The sequence below is a fragment of the Canis lupus genome, chromosome 31, assembly GCF_011100685.1.
Source record: "Canis lupus familiaris isolate Mischka breed German Shepherd chromosome 31, alternate assembly UU_Cfam_GSD_1.0, whole genome shotgun sequence".
Lineage (NCBI taxonomy): Eukaryota > Metazoa > Chordata > Mammalia > Carnivora > Canidae > Canis > Canis lupus.
Genome location: NC_049252.1, coordinates 8,885,493 through 8,909,747, shown reverse-complemented (window position 1 = coordinate 8,909,747; position 24,255 = coordinate 8,885,493). Strand labels below are relative to the sequence as shown.

The following is a 24,255-nucleotide window of genomic DNA, read 5'->3' as shown; positions in this document are numbered from 1 at the left end:
AAGAGAATGTCATATCTTCCACAGTCATTAGAGTTAAAATGACTACTTCTGAAAGGCTATGAGAATACAAGAAGTTCTTTACTTTATCTTTCCTACAAAAAAAAAAAAAAAAAAAAAAAAGGAAAAGAATCATAGGCCATAATGTTGCTGGGTCTCAATCAAATCCAACAGCATAAAAAAACCAGCAGGAGTAGTGCTCGGCATCCTATTTACGCCACTGGATCAGAACAGCTAGGAGAGGGAGCCATTCTCACAAATCACTCTCTTGTTAAATTCTGTAGTGAGACTTCATTAAACCTCTTGGCTGATGGCATTTTACTTTCAGCCTGTTCACAAAGAGCTCAGCTGGCAATACTGATTCTTCAAAAGTCTCCACTTACGCTTTGTCTTTCTTGGGATTGCATTTTATAATTGCAAATCTCTTTTTTCTCACCAGCTCCTCAAATCTTCTGTAGGTTTTTAAAAATCATTATTTTAACTACAAAACACACAACAACAACAACAAATCACAAAACACCAGGACAGATCCTGTAAGGGAGGCGTTTTGAGTAAGACTTTTGACTGAAGCAGTAAAAGTAACAATACATACAGACAGGAGGAGATGGTAAATAAATATGACATTGTGATATGTGTTTTTTATATGTGTGTTATATAAACGTACACACACACACACACACACACACACACACACAATATGTTCCCCAAGCCCTGAAGTACTATTTACTACAGTACTACTGATTTTACTGGACCTCTGTGGATTACTGCCATCTGACATGAAGAATCATTCCCCAAAGAACCAGTCTGCTATACCTTGTCAGTCTGGCAAACATGTCACACACTATCAAGGTTCTCAAAGGCATCAAGTAAAGCTTTGGGGGTCTTATAATACGTGTTTCATCAAAATGTTGATGAACCCGCAGTTCTTAACCAGGATCTTGGATTATCGTAAACCTAACTTGAACCTGCGAAAAGGCCCCTTGACACTATTAGTTTTGGCTTTGACTCAAATAACCACGTTAATGGTCAGAAACAATGTACTATTATACTGCCAGCTTTTCTGAAATCAGCAATTTAAGCAAACTGTTCCAACACATGATTTAAATGAAGTCTACATCAAAGAAGGTAAATTTAGGACTGAAAGGTCCAGTTTTTTCTCTCATTACTTCTTTTATGCCTAGATATCATACGAGCTCTAAAAAGTCATATGACTTGAACAAAAAGATCTTGTATGCTGATAGAAAGCTAAACATAGTGAACCCTATTTAAGGAAACCATAAATTTACAAAATAGGCCTTTCCCCCCCAGAGTTTGTTTTTGAATGCAAGTTTATGAAAGCTAATCCCCTAATACCACAGAAAGCTATATTGTTTTACTTTACCTACATTTTAATTTTACATTCTGAAATAATTATCTAATGGTCCACTAGAAAAATGTGACATAAAAAAAAAAGAAAAAGAAAAATGTGACATATACACAGTATGTTACATTGTGTGAGATTAACAGGTGGTTCGGCTAGCTTCAAAGTTGTTATTTCACATCTCAGAACGTGGTGAAGTGCGTATGGAAAGGCACATTACTTTTAATGAAATATGACTTCTGATCTATTGTCAAGGAGGGAGGGAGAGAAAGAGACAGACAGAGGGAGACAGAGGGAGAGACAGAGGGAGGTTGAGGAGAGGCAGCTAGAGAGGGAAGGAGAGAGAGAATCCTAAGCCGACTCCCCACTGAACACAGAGCCCGATGTGGGCCTCGATCCCACAACTCATGAGATCATGATCTGAGCCAAAATCATTAATCACGCAACTGCCGAAGCCACCCAGATGCCCCCCTAAATTAACATTTTTTAACCACAATTATAGAAGCCTTGATAGTCACTGTTTATTGAAAAGTGTTTATTGCATGACTATGTAAAATATTTTAGGAGATGCATACATGACTCAGACTTTAACTCTTTCACGCAGCTAGTGATGCACAGCTAAGAGTACTGAAGCTACATTAATTTTTTATTCTGACATATACAAAGATACAACCCTGAAGTGACCCCCTCATCCTCCTTCTTCATAGCACTTTCATTCCTTCTACTTTTATTGGACATTTAAATGCTTCACACAATGTGCTAAGCATTTTTTACTTATTTATTTAATTTATTTTTAAAGATTTATTTATTCATGAGATACACACACAGAGAAATAGAGAGAGAGAGAGAGAAGGAGAGATTCAGGCAGAGAGAGAGGCAGAGACACAGGCAGAGGGAGAAACAGGCTCCATGAAGGGAGCCTGACGTGGGCCTTGATCCTAGGTCTCCAGGATCAGGCCCTGGGCTGAAGGCGGCGCTAAACCGCTGAGCCACCCAGGTGGCCCAGCATTTTATATTTATTAGCTCATTTAATCCCCACAACAATCCTGTGAGGGAGACATTTCACCCTCATTTTACTAATAAGAAAAATGAGAATCGAAGATTTAATAGCTTGCACATTCAGCATTTAAATCCAAGTGAGTCTGTCAGAAAAGACTGTGCTATTAATTCTACTCTATAGAATGTTTCCTAAGAGTAGCAGGAAAAAAAAAAAAAGAGGTCTCCCTAAAAGACTTTCCAAAGAAATAATAAGGACTAATTTTCAAAGGTATATCTCAAAACTAAGGAGCCACAGAAAATTATCTTTGCAGAAAAAGAAAACACTGATCAAACTACATTATTCAGTGATCAAAACATTCAAATCTTTATGGACAAAATAAATATTACTGAGAATCTGATGAAATTTTAATTGTTTTGGAAGGAGCTGATCAGAAAAATAATCATAACAATAATTGCTCTTGCATAAGCACATCATAATCCTCAAACCACTTTTATGAGGATATAAATATTGTGTTAATTCTCTTATTCTATTTCCTATGAGCTCGTGGATGTCTACATTACATGTACATTTATTTTTCAACAGATAAGAACACTGAAACTCAGACAAGATGACTGGCTTGCCCAGGATTCCACAGCTGGTCTGTATCAGGGCAGTCCTTGATTCATCCACACAGAAAATGTTACCTGAACACCAAGGATGTCCCAGAGACTGACAAAGCAAGGGAAAACAAATGTTCCTCTAAGGAACCCAGAGTCAAGTGGGGTGGACACTAAAATGCAGGAAGGGCAGTAAACAGCACCCAATGGGTAAACGAATGGGGGAATCCCCAACCTGCTCTTGGATAAGGACTGTGTGCCAGGCTTCCTTGAGGATGCTTCCCTGAGCTGAGTCTAGGAAGAAGCACTTAGCAAGTAGAAGACAGGACAAATGGGAGGCAGGGCATTTCAGACCAAGGGACCAACATAAAGAAAAGCCCAGAGATAAGCTACATGGTAGTATTGCATGAACAAATATGTATATCCAAACCATACAGTGGTACTGCACTACAGGGAGTAGTGAAAGGGTACTGAGTGGCCAGGAGGAGCACTAATAAGCACTCTGGACCTTAGCCCAGAGAGATGGGAACCATGACAACGTTCAGATTTGTGTTTTAGGCAGAATGAACCTGTTGTGTGGACAAGGGGTTCTATCAGACAAGACAGAGGCAAGGAAACTGGTTAGAGACTGACAGCCTGAAAGAAAGCAGTGAGGCAAGGGCAAGAGAGGTGGGGGGAGGATTAAGAGATATTTAAAAGACAAAAATAAGTAGGATTTTGTGACAACTGACATGAGAGAAGTGCAAGAAACAAGCATGGCCCCTACCACCCAAGCCATCTCCTGATGATGATGTATCTGTGGGTTGCCCTGCTCTCCACTAATGTGGAGAAGATGAGAGATTTCAGTGTCTGCCTCCTAGTCTGCTACCATTTTTACTGCATCGCTATTATTTCCTGTGAATTAATATTCACTCTCTGGGTTAGCAGAAACCTAAAAGCTTGGACAAACCTCCAACAGCTGCTTCCTTTTTTACTGAAAGTTGTAACTGCCATTCAACTCCTAGTTCGCTGGGACATTAGGGAGAGGTCAATCAGAAACTGCAGTGCCTGAGACATCACAGCAAAGCAGCCTGTTGGGAGCATGTGGTTCACTAGCAGCAAGGAGAGAGGCTCTAGGAAACACCCCTTTAGTAGCAATTAAGTCAGCCAAAAGACAGTGCTTTTTTTTTTTTTTCTGCCTTTGTGTCTTCTTGGTCTCATGTCAATCTCAGACTTTGAGGCTCAGCCTTCCAGAAGCTGTCAGTAGCTAATCAATCCTAATGAGGAAGCACTCTGTTCCTCCATTGCATAGTAGGCATAAATACTTATGGGAAGCACCAGACAAAACAACAATTCTTCAGAACAGAATAGAATGCACATCCTCTTGATGATTCATCTGAACATTCCTATTACGTGCCAACAATAAATTTAAGGAAATAGCGACATTGTTCATGATACCATATGTTATAACTAAAAAAATAAAACAGGTGATGAAATTGAGAGAACAGAGTAATTTTACATCAAAGAAAGAAAAATAGACGAGCACTTATCAGAAAGGAGCTGGGATTTCACAGAAATCCCATTCATCTGGTAAGAGAGCATCACCTGGTTTAGAGATGTTTGGTATCTGCCTTTTTCTTTTAACAGAGCTGTTTGCGGAAAGGGCAGAAAAGCAACTATTTCTTGAGCTCCAAAGAATAACTGGTCCCTCCAAGCGGCCTGCAGAGGGGTGCAGTGAGGTGTGAACTAAGATCTAAATGTCCAGCTTCCTGTGTCGGACCAGCCTGGCACTTAGGGCTGAGGAAATGAGAGGTCTAAATGTCTTTTTAGTTCCTATTGTAAGAGAGACAAAAAGTGGGATTAGATTTTCTTAATGGTTCAACTCAGCCAAAAGAAAATGTGATGGCTTGGGGAATGGCTGGGGTATGGAAGCCTGTCTTCAGTCTGGTTTCCTATAACAGACATAGTGACGGGAACATGATCATTCTGGTGACAGAGTCACAAATTCACTTTGGAAATAAAATTGTGACAGTAATAATAGCTGCTTTATCTGTAAAGTTGCAAAGGGAGTAGAAAGATTAATAACACCCTCAAGTTTGCCTGGGTTAAGCCATGAGGATCACTGAAGCAAAGAAGCATTCGGCTCAGAGGCAGTGTGTAGACTTGGGAATGGGAGAAATTCGAGGTTTAAATTCTCCTCTCCGTGACCTCATGCTCCACCTTCCCTTCTGGAGAGCACTTCTCAAAAATGGAAAATTTTAAAAAGCTATCAACAGGGCTGTCATCATAAATACATAATCACTCATTTCAAAGGGTTTGTTGTTAATGCCATAATAAATAAAATTATTTTTCTTCCTTTATTTTTCGTTTAGTGCTTTGAAGCTACATCCATCATGCTTTTCCTAAAGGCTAATTTCAACCAAAGGAAAACAAAACAAAACAAAACAAAATCCCTCACTTTTTAAATTCACCATCAACCAGTTCACAAATATAAACCAGTCAAAAATTTGACTTAGCTAGAATATGATTCTAAGAAGAACTTCAAGGTCCACCTGGCAAACATCTAATAAAGGCCAAACAGGTTTAGATTACGATAGTAAAATAGTACGAAACAAACCTGTGACCATTCTCAAAACACCAAGCAGAGGCATAAATTCCAGCAGTTTCAATGGCACACTGTTTAAAACCCTGGCAGAGAGCCTTCTATGCATCTATTTTGTTCTGGTTAGATTTTATATTTTATAGGTATGTCACAACCTATAAAATGGTTATAAATACCACAGTATATATCTTGTGCCTTAAAAGATGGGGTCATCATACCATATAAAACACAAGCTAAGAAGGGAATTTACTCCTACCCAACACAGAGCCAGCAATCCTACACTTGCTAAATTGAGACATTAAAGTGCAAATACAACAATGTAGATTAATCAAAACTCAGAGGACATTAAAAAGATGCTTGATTTTTGGTGTGTATTTTAGGTTCACAAAAAAATTCCTTGAGGAGATGTGGAGATGCTATATATACAAGGGAAAATTAAGGGCAGGCACATATTAAGTATAAATATAATAACATTGATGGTTTAAATGTGTAGGTAACGAAACTTAAATTGTTCTAGACATGGGTGACTAGATGGCTCAGGTGGTTAAGCATCCATCTCTTGGTTTCAGCTCAGGTCATGATCTCACTCAGTGTCATGAAATCGAACCCCATTTCGGGCTCCATGCTCAGCACAGAATCTGCTTGAGATTCCTTCCTTCTCCCTCCCCTCTCTGCCCCTCTCTGTTCACAGGCTCTCTCTCTCTGTCTCATAAATAAATAAATAAATAAATAAATAAATAAATAGATAGATAGATGATAGATAGATAGATAAAATCTTTTTAAAAAATTACTCTAGGAAATAACAGAATGTTAATTTACGTTAACTGAGTTTACTGGTTAACTGGGAGTTTAAGCAGAAAGATTTTTCTGTTATGATCTTTCCAAACAGTGTTAACTCACCATATTTTATTGGTCATGTAATAGACATTAATTATTTTTCAATAGGTCAAATTACTGCAGAGCCTTTGAGTCATTCTGACAATCAGTTTCAAAGATAACCCAAAATTGACATGCCAGTTAAAGGAATCTGGATATTCTTTTTTGAAAAATTGCCTAAATATATGAAGCCCAGTATGCACATACTTTTAGTTGAAAACTTAATATTCCCAAATTTTATCATGATTTGCCTCTTTTCAGAGTAAAATAAAATCTGCTGTGCTATAAATAATCAATATTTTGATTTGGCTCAATGGCTTTGCATTTGGCTGCTCAAGAAGAAGTAATCCATCCAATGTCACATGAGATATGTATGTGGTATAGGTTTTAGAGGTGCAGTTTTTTTTTTAATTTTGAACTTTTTTAATGCATGAAAAGAACATCTCAGAAACAGAACAGATACTGACTTATTAACGATGAAGCACTATATAAAGAAGCCCCCTCCCCACTTAGTAAATAGGAATATAGTGTAAATAGATGTGAAACGAGGTGAAAACTTTAGGATTTGATACAAATCCTAAAGTTGTATACAACATTCATATATGGATTCTTATCTCATAGCAATCGTATTCTCATAATGATGTATATGACATTCATACTTACTGGTAAGATGCTTTTGACTCAAAAGTTAAACAAAAATGGTGGAGAGATAGTTTTGTCAATGCAAGGTGAGAAAAAAGGCTTTACCTTGCTTTTTTTCCCTTAAACATCTATAACCATTTCACTTTGTTCTAATTTTCTTCTGAATTAGCCAAGACGACAATGATGCTTTTAGAAGCCAATTTCAAAACCCTCTAGGAATGGATTCCCCCAACTACACAATGATGTTTTTGAAACAACTCTTCTGAAAGTCCCCTGGAAAGCTCCACAGTGTTCTTCTGTCTTCGAAAGGTTACCAATTTTTCTCTAAGAAGACCTGTTAAGATCTGACCAGCAGTTATAGGGATACATTCCTATTTTCTCCTCAAATTCTATGCATGATCTCATGATGGTAATTTCTACAGTGACCCAAGAATATTGTTATGTACCCTGTCATGGTAAGTCAGGGATGGCTTTAAATAAATATGTGTGACATAATAATAACAATAACAGAGTGTGACATCATATTTTACTCATGGCTTTTACTGATTAATTGAAGCTTCCAAGTGGTCATTAAGAAGAATAAACAGTTTTTGAGGGTATCTGCTCATGGACCATCTTACCAGTCTTAGAATTGCCAGGAAACACCCCATTTTAAGGAAAGGTATTCTGAGGTGCGAGAATCAAAATGATTGCAAAACAGCCACTCTTTAAAGCAACAGAATCATAATTGAAGTAAAATACCCTCCGCTGAATTATTTCCATAACAATAACACTCCATTGAACATAAAATATAATCTTACTGATAATTTCTATTTCCAAATGGTCATTATTTTCATTAATTTATCAGTTATTTTGCAAAACTGCAATGTAAATCTAGCACTAGAGCTTTGATGGCGCATACACACACACACACACCCAATACATTTACTGTAAAAGTCAGTAATGTTTCTTTAACAGTGAAAATATAAAATTTATATTTCAGAAGAGTTTTGAAAAATTTTTGGGTCATAAATTATCGTAATTATATTAGTAATTCACATTTCTCATTTATTAATAGCAGAGAAAGAACAACCCTATCTGTCTAGAATTACCTGAACTGTATTATTTTTCTTGCTAAATAGCCAATAATTATTAAATTTAAGAAATAAAGCTATCAATAATAACACTAAAGGAATACAATATTCCTTAGTTATGAAACATTTACTCTGTAACAGATAATATGTCAAACTTTTTTATATATAAGGCTTAATTTAATCCTTATAAAAGCTCTGAGGTTGGTACTACCATACCCATTTTACACATAGAGCAACTGAGGTTTAAGAGGTTTAAATTACCTTTTCTATGTCACACAGTAAATGAGTTCAACTAAATTTTGACTCCGAGGTCTATGCTCTTAGCTACACAATTCTTTGTAATACATTTCTTCCAGCTGTGATGATACTCAAACTCTAAAGAAAAATTTTAAAGTCTTTTATTCTTTCTATCAGTTCAAAGAAGTCCTCATTCCAGGGATTCACGGATTTGCTTGTTTACAATAAAAAATAAAGGGGTACTTAGCTGAATTAGCTGAATTAGTTGGTAGAGCATGTAACTCTTGATCTTGGGATTGTGAGTTCAAGCTCCATGTTGGGCGTGGATTATTTATTTATTTTTTTAAAGATATATTTATTTGAGAGAGAGAGCACGCAAGGGGGAGGGGCAGAGGAAGACGGAGAGAGAATCTCAAGCAGACTTCATGTTGAGCATGAAACCCGCATGGGGCTTAACTTAAAAAAAAATACAAAATAAAAACAAATTTCTGTGTTTAGCCTCAGATTCTTAAGTCAAGTTCTCCAGGGGAATCCCAGATAATCATTGGCATATTTAATAAGTTTCAGAGAAGTATAGATATGTAAATTCAGATACATTCAGATAACAAACTTCAGATAGTTTAGGACACTCTAATACTAGGTACAGCTCTATTCCCCTTCAAACCTGGAAGGCAGCACAAGAGGGCAATCTCTTCAAATTTGATCCACCAGAACCTACTGTTGGCTTTCAGAATCAAAGCCACCGGAAGCTGCCTGAATCTCCCCTCGGATGTCCCTATGATAATTTTACCACTCAAGCAGAAGGTTGGAGTCTATATTCATATTTCAAATTGTAACAAGTAGGGGACACCTGGGTGGCTCAGTGGTTTAGCGCCTGCCTTCATGCCCAGGGTGTGATCCTGGAGTCCCAGGATCAAGTCCCACATCGGACTCCCTGCATGGAGCCTACTTCTCCCTCTGCCTGTGTCTCTGTCTCTCTGTCTCTCTCTGTCTCATGAATATATAAATAAAATTTGCAAAAAAATATTTTAAAAAATTGTAACAAGTATTTATTAAATAATGTGCCCACCATATGCCTAGTATGATGCTAAGCACTATGAATACTACACAAGTACAAAAAATAAGAAAATCCTTAGAAGGACTATCGAAAGAAATATGTACAGGTAGAGTCTCCAAGAAAGCAGAATTGGGATTTCAAGGAAAAAAAGAAGAGATTGTCAAATTAAATTTATTTTTATTTTTTATTTTATTTTATTATTTTTATTTTTATTTATTTTTTTAAAAAGATTTTATTTATTTATTCATGAGAGACACAGAGAGAGGCAGAGACACAGGCAGAGAGTGAAGAGGCTCCATGCAGGGAGCCCGACTTGGTACTCGATCTCAGGTCTCCAGGATCATGCCCTGGGCTGAAGGTGGCGCTAAACCTCTGAGCCACCCAGGCTGCCCAAGTTTATTTTTTAAATATTAAAACTAATCATGTCTGTACTGGGGTTGAAAATCCAGTGGGCACCCTCCTAAAACAGTGGTTTTTTCCAGGAGCTTCTACCTGGAGCATAGTTTCATTGCCCAACATCAGCTCTCAAAATTAAGTATTTTTTGTATGACAGGTGAAGGAAAAGGAAGATCATTTTTTGAGCCCGTACTGACTCGAATACTTTTAAAAATGAACCACAAATAAAATGCAGAAATCAATATACTACTGAATTTATTATAATGGTTTCCTACTATCAAATAAATTCATTTCAAATTAGTTTGTCTTACAGTAAGTAATATTTTTCTGTATTCAATCTCAAATGAAGAAAAAAAATACAACTTCCCAAGTTTCCTTTGTAAAGTTTCCTTTTTTTTTTCTTAGTTACCTTCTACAGTTGGGAATCATGTTACTTTCTTTGGCATATTATGCATACTATCCTAGAATGTTAAAGATATTTTAATAGTGACATTAATGTGCAAATTTTATTTTAATTTTTAAAAAGATTTTATTTATTTATTCATGAGAGATACAGAGAGAGAGAGTCAGAGACATAGACAGAGAGGGAAGCAGGCTTCCTGCAAGGAGCCTGATGTGGGACTCAATCCTGGACCCTGGGATCACAGGCTGAGCCGAAGGCAGACACTTAACCACTGAGCCACCCAAGCGTCCTTCAAATTTTATTTTAATATTTGAATAAAAGACGACCTTCTCACCAATAGACAGATCTTTCAAGTTTATAAAAAACCCAATGCAGTTGAAAGAAAAAATTCTAAATTCTTAAAGTAGTTTCCAGATTTGATTATTTATACCCAATTTCCATTAATATCAAGGCTTAGAGAGTAAGAATTACATATGGAAAACTTAAGGTTGAATTAGCTTTGGATTCAAACTTAAAATTGCAGGACAGGAAAAAAATTTAAAAATAAATAAAATTGCAGGAAGAAATCTATTTTGATTTCAACATCCACTATAGATACAAATAGTTATTATGAATAAAAGCATCAGACTCCCAAGGTAAAGGACTTTAAAAAACACAAAGTGAAATATATCTCTTTGACTAATATTATAGACAATCATCCTCCCTGTCACAACTGCCTAAAGAGAAACACACCTTTTCATGTCTTGTCTTCATCCTGGTCTCCTTTTACTCCCTCTGGAGGGCTTTTGAACTGGGATTTGACATGTCTTAAATTTGTGCTTTCTCTAAATATAAAAGGGGTTTCCTTTTCTTACAGTTTTAGTCTTACATGGAGTTCAAGTCTAACTTACATTAAAGAAAAGTAGTCTAGGCCTTAGAAATTCAATGTTTGTCTTGATCATTTCTTTTCTTTTTTTTTTTTTTTCTCTTTTGTTTTTATGAGGGTGAGCTAAAAACCCCAAAGTGGGACATACTGGCTTTACAGACAGAAAGAAAATATTCTTTTTTTTTTTTTTTTACTGTAAAAAGCCCACAAGGCTCTTTTATAGAAAGCCCACAGTAGCAGCTCTCCTCGAAAGCCACCTTTTTCTTCCTAATAGCCTTAGAGGAGACAGTGTTCAGAAAAGATGACAGCACCAAGTGTTGCTAATGTCAGACCCAAATCCCTGTTTACTCTCTATATTTGTCAAAACAGGGGACTTTTTCACAAGCAAAATGTTTTTTTAAAAGTCATTGTCTCTCAAATTCCACAATAAAGAATTCGTCCCTAAAAAGGAAAAAAAAAAAATGAGAGAGGTCTCAGATGAGACATAGTGAGAAATAATCTGTATGACATCATGAAGAAAGGAGAAAAGGGATGATGACAATGAAAAACATCTGGATTATGGATATAAAGAAGGTAAAAGAACCATTTCTGCACATCAGTTTTAAGAAGTGAGTCTGACATTCAAAAACTTGTAGCCATAGAATGTGACATCCATTTGGTCTCATATAACATCAAATAATAAATCTGTATCAGATGCAATTCATTCATTCAAAGAATATTTACTGAATGTGGTTATTTCACAGGACTGTAGGAATAAAAAAAAGATGGCAGAAGTCCTTACTCTGTGGAGGATCTTATATTAGAGGGAAATAGAATCTTCGTTTTGTGTTCTGAATTATACAGACCCTTGAAAGTACATGGTCTGAAGAACTGTTAGATTTGTTTCCGTTTAAAGACAAAGTTTTCATAGTAATGGCTGTCATTTAATTAAAAGATTAGAAGGGCTCTATGTTTGCAGGCCCAGAGATTAAAGCACATTCTCTTCCTCTGCTTCACCAAAACAGAATTTTCCATAATTTCAACCTAATTCAATTTCCTGTAACAAACACTTACAGAGCTCCCAGAGGCAAAATGATCATTTCTTTAAATTATGTTTGAAATGCAATATTTACAGCACTACTTGAAGTCTATATTTAATGTAGACTACTTGAATAAATAGTATTTTCTTCTAATATTGACATTATATTTCCTATGATAAAACCACCAACACAAAACCTTCCCAAATCCTACCTTGGACAGTCAGAGTAGCTGATGCTTCAGCTTTTCCAACCATATTTTCTGCAACACAAGTATATGACCCCATGTCACCAGCCATCACTTTCCGAATCTTCAAAGTATGATCATCTCTGATTTCGTATCTAGTGACGTAACAGAAAAAAAAAAAGCATAGTTAAGTGACTTTCTACTTAAAAGGTCCCATCATTAGCAATATGATGCACCTCAGACAGCAAATCAACAACATGCAACATTCTCTACAGAAAATCTAAAACAAAAGGTGAAATGTGGCCTTCCTCTATGTAATAAGCATGCAGATAGAGCCTGTTTTCACAGTTATGTTGGCTAAACAAACTATTTTCTAGAAGAAGACTTTCGGGCAAAGTTGGCATTTCTTCATTTATTTCCTCAAGCTACCATCAGCATACTAAAATTAAAAGACCATTAAATAAATCTTTACTATATGCTGAACTTTGTTTTATAGTTTTCATCCTTTAAAATATTACAAGGACTACATGAAGTATTGGGGTGCCTGGATGGCACAGTCGGTTGAGCACCAGACTCTTGGTTTCAGTTCAGGTTGTGATCTCGGGGTCATGAGATCATGCCCCACCTTGGGCTCTGTGCTCAGTACAGAGTCTGCTTGAGCGTCTCTCTCCCTCTCCCTGTTTCTTCCACTTGTACGCTCTCTCTCCACCCCCTTAAATCAATCAATCAATCTTAAAAAAAAATGTATGAAGTACTGTACTCATTTCCAGATTGCAGGTGAGAAATTAGAGGCCTAAGAAAGTAAGGTAGCCTGGTTTTGGTTGCAGCAGTCTAGTGGCAGAGTTGATACCCAAATCCAGGCTCTCATTCTAGAGTTTGCTTGCCTTGCCTCATTTTCTCTCCCCTTCAATGCTGGGTTTATTGTGAAGTTTAATTTTAATCCTCTTTTTACTCTATGTAATATCCCTGAGTTATATTAGCTACTGTAGGTTATATATTGATTAGCTGCACAAACATTCCCAATCCCTATTTCATTGAAGCTCCAAATTCATAATCCCAACTGACTGATAGTTAGACATCATATCCCATGGGTACCTAACATTTCATATGCTGAATAAAACTTTCTTTTCTTTCCCCATCATATAAACCAACTTCTCCTAATACAATATCCCTGTGTCTTCCTCTACCAGCTCTCTATATCTAACAAATCATCCAATTCATCAGTTTAGTCTCAGAAATTTCTCTCTACTATGGACCCCTACCCTATCTCCTGCCTAGTTCAGGCAATCCATATCTCTTATCTGGACAAAAACAGCAATAGTGACCCTGCCATTAGCCTTGCCCCACATTAATGTAATATCCACAGTGCTAAAAAATTATCTTCTCTAAAAAGTAGAGTTCAGCCAATCCTGGCTCAGTTGGTAGAGCATGTGACTTTTGATCTCAGGGTTGTAAGCCTGAGGCTCAAAGATTGGCTGTAAAGATTACTTAAAAATAAGATATATTTTTTAAACATTTATTTATTTTTTAGACAGAGAGCACGAGCGAGCACTGAGGGGAGGGGCAGAAGGAGAAGGAGAAAGAGTCTCAAGCAGACTCCATGCTGAGCATGAAGCCTGATGAAAGGCTCAATCTCATGACCCTGAGATGGTGACCTGAGCTGAAACCAAGAGTCAGATGCTCAACCAACTATGCACCCCAGGCAGCCCTAAAAATAAAATCTTTAGAAATAAAAAAAGTAATCCTGTTCATACTATCCCTTTTGACTCATCAATGTGCATGCAATAGGATTTACAATTCTACAGTCTATTATACAAAGTCCCTTATAATTTGGCCCCAGTGTCTCCAACCTGATATAACTTCTTGCCATATGCCCTAGGAGGTAGCCAGGTTAAAGTTTCCACCACTCAAAATGTGCGATGTTCTCTTTCAGGTTTGTGTCTATGTTGTAATGTCTCTTTTCCTGGAAGACTTTCCTCTTCTTTCTTGCTTTTCAAATTTATATGTATTTTTCAAGACATTGCTTACATGTATTACTTTCCTTTGAGAACTCTCTGTGGATTTCCTACTCCCACAGGTCACCATTTATGTGACAAAGGGTTTGCTATGTTATTTTGTATCTATCCATACAAATCTTCTTTTGGGAGCTCCTTGTGAGCAGAAACTGTAACCCCAAAACCTAGCAAGGGCTCAACACGTTTGCTGAATGAATAGACAGACAGCTTCAAGACAACACCTGAAAGCTTCATTCCCCGAGGCTGCAAGTGTACCTCTGCTCTTGACCAATTTAAAGGCTTGACAGATAACAAGAGACTCTGACTTCTACCATTCCTTGGTGATTTTGTAGCTAAGGAAATAGAAACCTGCTTTGTGGTTGGTTCATATCTCTGTCTTTACTGCTGTGCCTTCTTTCTCTTTCCTACCTACTTTCATACAAGAGATTGTTATTAATTGTGGTTGGGCAGAAGAAAACTGTTTAAGGAATATCACATTTACAAGCGTTCCCTGGGCAAACCAGGGTCATGGATCTATAGTTCTATGTGAAACCCTCAGAGAAAGTATGATAACCTCTTGATTCTAATTATCTCTAATATTGCATCTGGCCCCTGATCAAAAAGTCTAGAGTAGACTAGTCTAATGGCATGTATATAAGCAGTGGTCTGAACAGTGGAATTTCTGAGTAGATGGATCCTATCACTAAATTGCAATCTGTACCTGGATTTGGGCAGTTCTCCATCGTCTTTCCTCCATCGTACCGTAGGCACAGGGTCACCTCGAGCCTCACATTTAAATTCTGCACTGTCATCCACAGTTACAGCCAAGTTACTAGGTCTCTTCACAAATGATGGTCTCTCTGAAATAGAAAAAGCCATCTTAAGGACATATAGAAGTGAACAAACTAAAAACACTTTTAGATGTTCATAAAGACATTTATAATTTAAAATATTATTTAGAAAATTATTTCACATAGCTCCCTTCTTCTAGAAGCCCCTCCCTAGGTTTAGAGTTTTCTCCTAGTTTTCTTCCCATGTCGTGGCTACTTTAGCTCAGGTTACTTGGCTAATTTCTTGTCTCCTCTCCCATCTCACAGAAATATTCATTTACATTCTAAAAAGGTCACTTCTTTCTCACTGGTATAAACTAAAAAATGATAAGAGGTCTACTTTACAGTGAGCAGAGTAGTTAAAATTTCACTTACCCAAGACAGTTAGCTCTGCTACTTCACTCTCACGTTCCCCAACCATGTTGGTACCAACACAAACATATTTGCCAGCATCACTTTTGCGGGTGTAAGTAATCATGAGCTTTCCACCTCGTATCTTAAAAAAAAAGTTTTACATAAATACTATTAAAATTACTTTAGCCATGTCTACACAACAGAAGTCTTCATAAGTGAAGTCTACTTTCCAAACAAAGAACAAAGCATAATTTTACCAAAAGGCCAATGTGCAGTACTTGCTATATTTATAGGTAGTAACTTTAGACAGAATTTATACCAAATATGCAATATAAAAGGTACAAAATACTTTTACTTACCTACATCTTCTTACACAGTTATTACATTCCGTAGAACTAGAAATTTGTATTTCTAAACTAGCCAAGTTCTTTCATATTATTTAGTTAAATGAAAATGAAACAACTGCATGAATAATTTGGTTAGCAAGCAGGAAAAAAAAGGAAATTCTTAATACCATATAAGTATAATATGTAAATACATATTAACTATAAGCGATTTCCAGAAAGCATATTCTAGTACTAGATGTGGAAATAAAAAGTCTCTAATTTATCAGTTGCTTTAAAGAAATATATCATTAAAGATCCAAAACAGTGTAGAAACTGACATGTTCTAAAAAAAACATGGGTGTTGCTGCTGCCCAAGTAGTTTCTGAGGGACTTAAGAGGCACAGACTGTCAGATCCCAATAAAACATCTTGAAAGTCATTTGGACTCACTCTTGAACATTTAATTATTTGAAGAAGAATTAATTACAAATATAAGCAGACTTCCAGTACAATAAATAGGCTGAAGTTAACCATGAATTAAGATCAGGATGCAGAAATTGAACTATCTTTACTTAATTTAGTAGACTTTTGGTGGGTTGTTGGGTTCTATTACCCATGAATATCTATAATGCTCTGAACCTGAGAAAGGTTTTGTCAGGGATAACTTCTAGAATGTTTCTTCATGTAGGTTTTGATCTCAACCTCACAGTTATTCTGTACAGTGTACTGATGAAAGGAAGGAAGGAAAGGTAGGAGGAAGCAGAGAGAGGGAGAAAGAAAGAAAGAAAGAAAGAAAGAAAGAAAGAAAGAAAGAAAGAAAGAAAGAAAGAGAGAAAGGAAAGAAGAAAGAAAGAAAAGAATAAAGAATAGAAGGAAGGAGAAAAAGCAAAGAAAAGAAAAACAAAAGGCAGACAGGAAAGAACTATTCAAATGGAATTTTTTTTTTCATCATAAACTGGGAGTTTATTGTAACCACTACTTTATAAAGGTGGGGTCATACTGTTTTCGGGTACCTAAATTCTTAGTTTCAATACAGATACCCAAACTAGATAGTGTCCAAGTTTTTATGTCTTAGTACAAACCAAATATTAACAGTGCAGTTTTAATTTCTGTGGCTTTTAGGACTTATTTTTTCAGATATTTTATTAAAACAATAATCATGATTTTCTAGGTGCCATTACAAAAACCACACAGGGATGGGGCAGTTGGGTGGCTCAGTGGTTGAGCATTTGCTTTTGCTCATGACTCAGGGACACACACAGGGACTTTTCTCTATTTTGCTCATGACTCTCCCCACATAATAGAATATTGCCTGCACATAGTGGTCATTCAAATGATTTTTGTTGAATACAAACTGTTTTTATACACAAAATCTAGTCTGTTATCCAATGGAGCATTTCTATAAAGGTTTACAGCAGTTATAAGATATGTTATATAAATATATTTTTTCATATACATTTACCTAATTTCACACAGAATAATACAAAGAAATAAATGTTTTTTTTTCTGCTTTATTATTATTATTTTTATTTATTTATGATAGTAACAGAGAGAGAGAGAGGCAGAGACACAGGCAGAGGGAGAAGCAGGCTCCATGCACCGGGAGCCCGACGTGGGATTCGATCCCGGGTCTCCAGGATCGCGCCCTGGGCCAAAGGCAGGCGCCAAACCGCTGCGCCACCCAGGGATCCCCAAAGAAATAAATGTTACACAAAAACAACAAATCTTCCACAAGTTAACGATAGTCAATACTTTGTATTCAGTCTTCTTTTGGTATGTACACACTCTCTCTCACACAATATATAGATCCACCTCTACGTCTTTATCTATATACACACACTTTTACTAAAGTAGAATAATATAGTATATGCTCTTCTGTATGCATTTTCAACTCAATAATATGAGAATATTTTTACATTTCAAACATTTAAGACCTTGTATACAGATCCTCCCCAAAAATTTCAATGGCTATATAGTATTCCGTTATACATAGTATTCCATTATATAGATTTATCATATTTTACCAAATCCCTATTGATAGATGTTTAAGATTTTCATTCTCCCCTCTTCCAAATCAGCATCTTTTCTCACATGTGCAATATCCTGTTAGAGAGTCTCAAAGTGGGAGTCTTAATTCAAATGTATATCCAACCTTCAGGCTATTGGTTCACAGTGCTGTTTTATGCTTCATAAAATGGCTTTTGTGTGAATATATCATTTAAATTTTAGTTTTTATCATAATCCTGCTGTGAGGCTGTTAGAGCAAGTGTTATACTAACTTCATTTTTCACTTAAGGAACCAGCAGCTCAGTAAAGTATAATCTCCTCTCCTGAAAAGCTCCACTATGCCCATCATTACCGTATGTTTAAATTTTGTGTTTAAATGCCAGATTTCCTCCTTGACTATGAACTCTGAGGCAGAGAAGCATATCTAGCGTATCTAATTTGTCTTTTAGCCCCAATACTTGTCACAGTATCTAGTAAATAGTAAAAAAATGTGGAAGGAAAGTGACTTGCCCAATGTCACTTAGCAAGTTGGAACAGATTTTAGCCAAGATATACGCCTTTGGCTACATGAGATGTACAAATGACAGGAAACACACAGCCCATGGCACTGTTAAAATTGCAATTTAATAAATGTGAGTTTAATGAGCTTGACTTCTTGAGGTTCAGAAAATGTGAGAATCATATCAAGATCCATTCTAAGATCTGCTGCAACCTTTTGTCATATACTTATTTTGAAACTCCTTCCATAAATGTTTCTAAAGTCTTGAGGAAACAAAATTTTTCCAGCAAAAATGAAGGTGACAAATTCTATTCCTGATAGGAAAGTTAAATGATCTGAGATGTGGTCCTAGATGTTCCTTTATTGGTTCTTTAATTTTGAATAAGACATTGAACTTCCCCTTATGCCTCACAATCTAACTTTAAATGTTTTTTCATATTTAGGTGGTCACTTCATTTCTAAAGGGATTATACATTAATAAGTAAAATTTATAGCAAAATAAGAGGAAGTAAATACTGCAAGTTTCTTTTTGCTCTAAAAGTTAAGTCAATGAGTCATATCCACATACCTAAGCCTATATTTATAAAGCTTTACAAATAATTTTAGAATATATTCAAATGTGGAGGAAAATGAGAGTCAAAGAATGATAAAGTGTAAGTAATTTTCAAGAGTACAGACATTTTTATAGCTTCAGTATAACATAGCACTAATTTACTTTTACAAATCTTAAATACTTGGGAATGTAGAGTTTTAAATCAACTCACTGATGCACACGTGGGGCACCAATTAACATTACATATTGCAGCCCAGCACTGTTTTATTTTGAAAGGATCTCTATACATTGAGTAGAAGTGGGATTGTGTTAACATGAGTTATGAGGGGGCTGCCAGGAGATTCTCAGACAGGGGAACATTCCAATATTGTGGTGAGTGGGATGAAGCAATAATTAAGGCGAACTACAAATTCAAAGAAAGCTATCAAATACTGAAGAATGTGTTGCTCACACTCTATTCCTACAACTCTAGCTATACCCTTGACTTTGAACCACAGGAGTGTAACCTCTGCAGGTCCAATATATCCGTGCGGATTTTTTTCAATAAATACTGTACTGTAAATGTATTTTCTCTTCCTTATGGTTTTCTTAATAACATTTTCTTTTCTCTAGCTTACTTTATCTTAATACGGTAGAGAATACATATAACACAAAAAAATAAGTGTGTTTGTGTTATGGATAAGGCATCTGGTCAACAGACTCTTGGTTAAGTTTGGGAGGAATAAAAAGTTATACACAGATTTCTGACTGTGTGGCCACCCCTAACCTCTGTGATGTTCAAGAGTCAACTGTATTCACACTTGGCTCAGTCCTGAAAAACTCTTCTAAATCCATCTGGTAGGAGACTTATGCTTTGGAAACACATAGCTGTATTTTGCTACTAAATATAAATAGAAAAGCCATTCCTCTTCTATAAGATTTTATTTTACAGACTGCTTTGCTAAACCATGTTTACTGTTCAAAATAAAAGTAACCCATGAGGCATTTTACAATATATTTTCTCTGTCCTTTGCAAGTAAATACTAGTTGTATGGACCACTCTGTCATTTATTTCTGTGAGAAATGTTTTTAAACGAATCAGGTTACCTTGAGAAGCTTTATTTCATTAGATTCATATAATATGACAAAAAGCATACATTTATCACACTTGTTCATTTATATGTAATTTCTGTATCAATGAAAAGAAGCTAAAATAACTAATCAAAGCCTAAAAAGAAAAATATTAATCTTATAAGACATTTCAGATGAGAAAAATGCAATTTTTTTCTTGACTTAATAGCAGAGATATTAATCATCAATGGCTTCATGAAGTCAACTATATTGCACCTTTTTTCCCCACTCAAAGTATTCTTTACCCACATTGTCTGGTTGGAACCAAACTGAAAATGAAAATATGTATAGAAAAATTTAAAAAAGAGAAGACTTCTAAATCCCACATAATCTTTCAAATTGACCAAAAGTAGATATATTCACATAGGAAAGCAAAGTGAGCATGGCCCAGGAATCACTGTGTCTTAGAATATAACTGTGGTAGCAGGCAAGGCATCTACCTCTGTTTTTCCTCTCTAAAATGGGGATACTCTTAACACACTTCTCCAAGGATACTGAGTTACATAAGATAAGTATATAAAGTACTTAGAAAAATGCCTGCAGGTCATCATAATTATATATTATACTTATGGATGATTAAAGATGCATGCATTTGTCTAATCAAAACCCATCTTCCTTTGCAAGGCTCCATCCAGAAGCTTTTTATTAAAATCAATTAGTAACACATCTTCCATTGCTTTGGTCAGAAAAATGTTTATCTGCATCAGCACAGCAGAGCCTTAGGAACAAGTAATTCTCAGGCCAAATATTTATTTCCTCCAAAACAGTGATTCTTTATGAGGGCAGTTACCTGCCCTCTCCCAGGAAATATATGGCAATGTCTTAAGGTATCTGTGGTTATCACAACTGAAAGGGGGCAGCAGGGGTGTTACTAACCCATAGTGGGTAGAGGCCAGGGAGGCTGTGAAACACCCTGCAATGCATAGAGGAGTCCTCTACAAATAAGGAATTATCACACCCAAAATGTCAATAGTTCCGAGGTTGAGAAATTTTGTTTTAAAGGTCTGGCTCTGGCCTAAGGATAAATGCTGGATTAAAATGACAGAAAGAAGGGAAGGGGAGTTAAAATTAGACAAAATAATAAATGTTCATTCTATTTGGGAAATCAGTGCTGTGACTTCAGGGATTAGGATAAATACCCTCCCCCCACACACCTTCTATACCATTAGTAAGACAATTTCATTATAAAATACTACATTCCATTCTATACTCACTGGCAATAATGCTTAAGGGTCCCCAAGCAGGCATTACGACTTAAATGGAAAACTAAACAAGCCTCACCCAACCTAGAAGAAATATCTCTTTAGAGATGTCAGAGACTGAAATTGACAAAAGTGAAGGAAGAAACAACAAAGTGCAGCAAATAGACAAATACAAAAAAAAAATAATGGATGAAAATGGTAGTCTTCAATGTCTATAAATTCAAGTTGATTCTGACATTATGTCAATGGCCGAATGGAAACAGCTAAGCAAAAGCCAACATTTTATTCTCTATGGTCCCAATTGTAGACTATATGGTGGTCTGTTTTTTTCAGTAAACAAAAGAACAGGGAAAACAGTACTATAACCCTGATCAAATATAACACACCAGCTCCCAAACAGGACATATTATTAATAATCATCACTTTATGTTGAGTCATATAATAATACTGATTGTAAAGAGTGACTTTACACATTCTATATCTTAGTGCCCCTTTGTAAACCAAAAATTGACATTTCCTCTCTACATAGAAGAGGAAAATATGTCTAATACATACAAAACACTGTAAATGTGAAAATAGCCATATTTAAAACAATCTAAGAAATATGTCTTGGCAGGTCTCTTCCTGCAACTGGATCTGACAGCCAAATTGTAAACCTATCAAAAACGAGTTTGTATAATGAACAGACACTATGTTAAACACTGCATTGCAGCAACACTTCTTCAATTAACATAATCCCGGTGGTGGAGAAGCATAATGTGTTAAACTTTCAGACAATACGCTGGCATCTAGCCTATGTCAAAAATCTAAGGCAGAGGTCCTACTTCCTCATTACCATATACCTTACCAGACCATGGTGGTAACCACATCAGAAACCCACATTTCCATAAGCTCTAGACAGTGCTTAAAGGGGGGCCGCAGCTATCTACATACTTGATAAAAACAAAACAAAACAAGTCTCCCAGTGGACTTGCTCTTTTTGAGGAAGGAGACAGAAGAGGAAAAAAAGAAGAAAGTGGTAAAGAACTTTAGAGATTTAAATACCAGCCTCCAAATTTTTTTTAAAGTGTTTCAGAGACATTAAGGTGCAAAACACATCAATGTATTTGATATACAGGATTCTTATAAAGTAGCATTTTCCCTTTAAAAAATAATACATGGTCATTTTCCTTAGGCGTAAAACATCTCTCTTAGCACTCAAATATTTCTCTGAAGCTACTGAAAATCACTTTGTAGAATGTTTTTATCTTTACTACAATGTTTACTACTACCAAGATACTATAGAAAAATGAAGCATAAGGTGTAGCTTTTCTTTTTTTAAAAGATTTAATTTATTTATTCATGAGAAACACAGAGAGAGAGAGGCAGAGACACAGGCAGAGGGAGAAGCTGGCTCCATGCAGGGAGCCCGGATGTGAGACTTGATCCCAGATCTCCAGGATCACAACCTGGGCTGAAGGCGGCGCTAAACCACTGAGCCACCTGGGGCTGCCCACGGTGTAGCTTTTTAACCAAAAAGATTTTAATTTTTTTTTTCCCAGTAAGCATGAAAAAAATCAGAATTAGAACTTCAATGAGAATTATTTCCAGAATACAAAAGAAAACCTGATTATCTTTGTACACAAAAAAGCATGTTTTCTTTAAAAAAGTAAATTAAGTAAGCTTTTTGTCTGGTTATTCAATGAAGTATATAGTCTACCCTGCAATCAGTACTTACAATCAGAAATAAAGATGAACTTAAAATGAACTCCTTGGTATGTCTTCATTTTCTACCCTAAAGCAAGTCAGATGATTTGCAGTATCTGTTACACAGGATTTTTTTTTTCAGGCATCACCCCCACAATATTAGCCACACACCTCTAGGTTAACATACTAACCCAACTGGGGCTAATTAACTAGTTTGGCTACACAAAATCTTTTCTGCCTTTAATTACATTAACTTAATATGACTTGAATTCAGCAGACCAAAAATGAAACCACTAATTATATTAAGGCCTTCAAAGATGATTTCAAATTGCTAACCACCAAACTGTCATATAATTTATCTCATTTCCTTTAATAGATTTTGCATTTGAAATCTGTGTTCCTTATGAGAAATACTATTTTTAAAGTACATCATCACAACAGATTAAAAGAATAATGATTTAGGATGCTAGAAGAGAAATACGTTTAAATAATACTTATCAGACATATGTAGGTGTCATCATACCAGTGAAAAATTGTGCAACATTAAATTTTTACAATTTTCAAAATGATTTAAAGGCTCAGAAATATTCATTTACAGTAATAAAGGCTTAATGAGCAGGGTTAATATGAAGAGTGAAATTTTTAAAGCACCTGGGCTTAGAACTTATTTTCTGAAAAACTTGATTCTTTACCACTGTTATACTATTTTTGCAAAGTAAATATGAAGAGACAGTCTAGTATGTATCATCCTTAAGCAATTTACTACTAACTCTCTTTGAGTAGAATGTCTGTTCCTAGTAATGCTGTCAATTCTGCCTGGATCTTTGACCTACACCATGAATATCAAGCTGTTGTGAACTAGAGAAGTACTTTGCATGGGTTTAAGACTTCTTAATGATAATGAGATGCAGGTACCCCAGATGGCCAGCCATGGCCCCCAGACATTCTCCTTGGTGAAATAAACTGCAGGGCAGTTTTGGATGTTCCCTATGGAGTACTTTCAACAGAGACATGTAGAGAAGAATCACAATAACAGCCTTTTCACCCAAATATCATATTAATTCAACAATGACAACAAAAATAAACCAAAAAGATATGTTGTTTAAGCAGGGAGCAGAGAGAGAAGGAGGGGAATTAAAATAATATCCACTACTTTCCAATCTGGCTGCAAAAGTGGTATCAACCTTGAATGTAAACAATTCAGATTAAAGCATCCATGTTTTCTCCAACAGACACTACAGTAGCATCTTTCAAAAACAACCATGCTTTATCACATTCAAAATTAAGCAAAAAGACTGGTGGTAGTGGAATTAATTATTCATACAAATGATAGATAGCAGATTGGATAAAATACATGTCTCATAGCAATCTAAAAAGATTACAACCAAGTAAAGATAATTCATATAATT

General features: G+C 35.9%; 1 protein-coding gene and 1 long non-coding RNA gene across 11 annotated transcripts in view; one reads left to right on the top strand and one right to left on the bottom strand.

Annotated features, from left to right (window-relative positions):
- Window positions 1-17,393, top strand: part of LOC111093449 — a 44,174-nt gene extending 26,781 nt beyond the window's left edge. Inside the window, exons 3-4 of one of the 2 annotated variants that reach the window (XR_005382095.1) lie at window positions 7,222-7,507; window positions 17,333-17,393. This is a non-coding gene — a long non-coding RNA (uncharacterized LOC111093449). Of the gene's footprint in view, window positions 1-7,221; window positions 7,538-17,332 lie in introns of those variants that run through there. The other variant, XR_005382094.1, reaches the window with a different exon arrangement.
- Window positions 1-24,255, bottom strand: part of ROBO1 (roundabout guidance receptor 1) — a 1,125,490-nt gene that overhangs the window by 99,103 nt on the left and 1,002,132 nt on the right. For 8 of the 9 annotated variants that reach the window (XM_038581198.1, XM_038581196.1, XM_038581200.1 and 5 more), the window contains 3 exons: window positions 15,486-15,606; window positions 15,002-15,140; window positions 12,314-12,441 (listed from right to left, as the gene is read on the bottom strand). In XM_038581198.1, the coding sequence (XP_038437126.1) occupies window positions 12,314-12,441; window positions 15,002-15,140; window positions 15,486-15,606 (388 nt within the window). Of the gene's footprint in view, window positions 1-12,313; window positions 12,442-15,001; window positions 15,141-15,485; window positions 15,607-16,496; window positions 16,502-24,255 lie in introns of those variants that run through there. The other variant, XM_038581201.1, reaches the window with a different exon arrangement.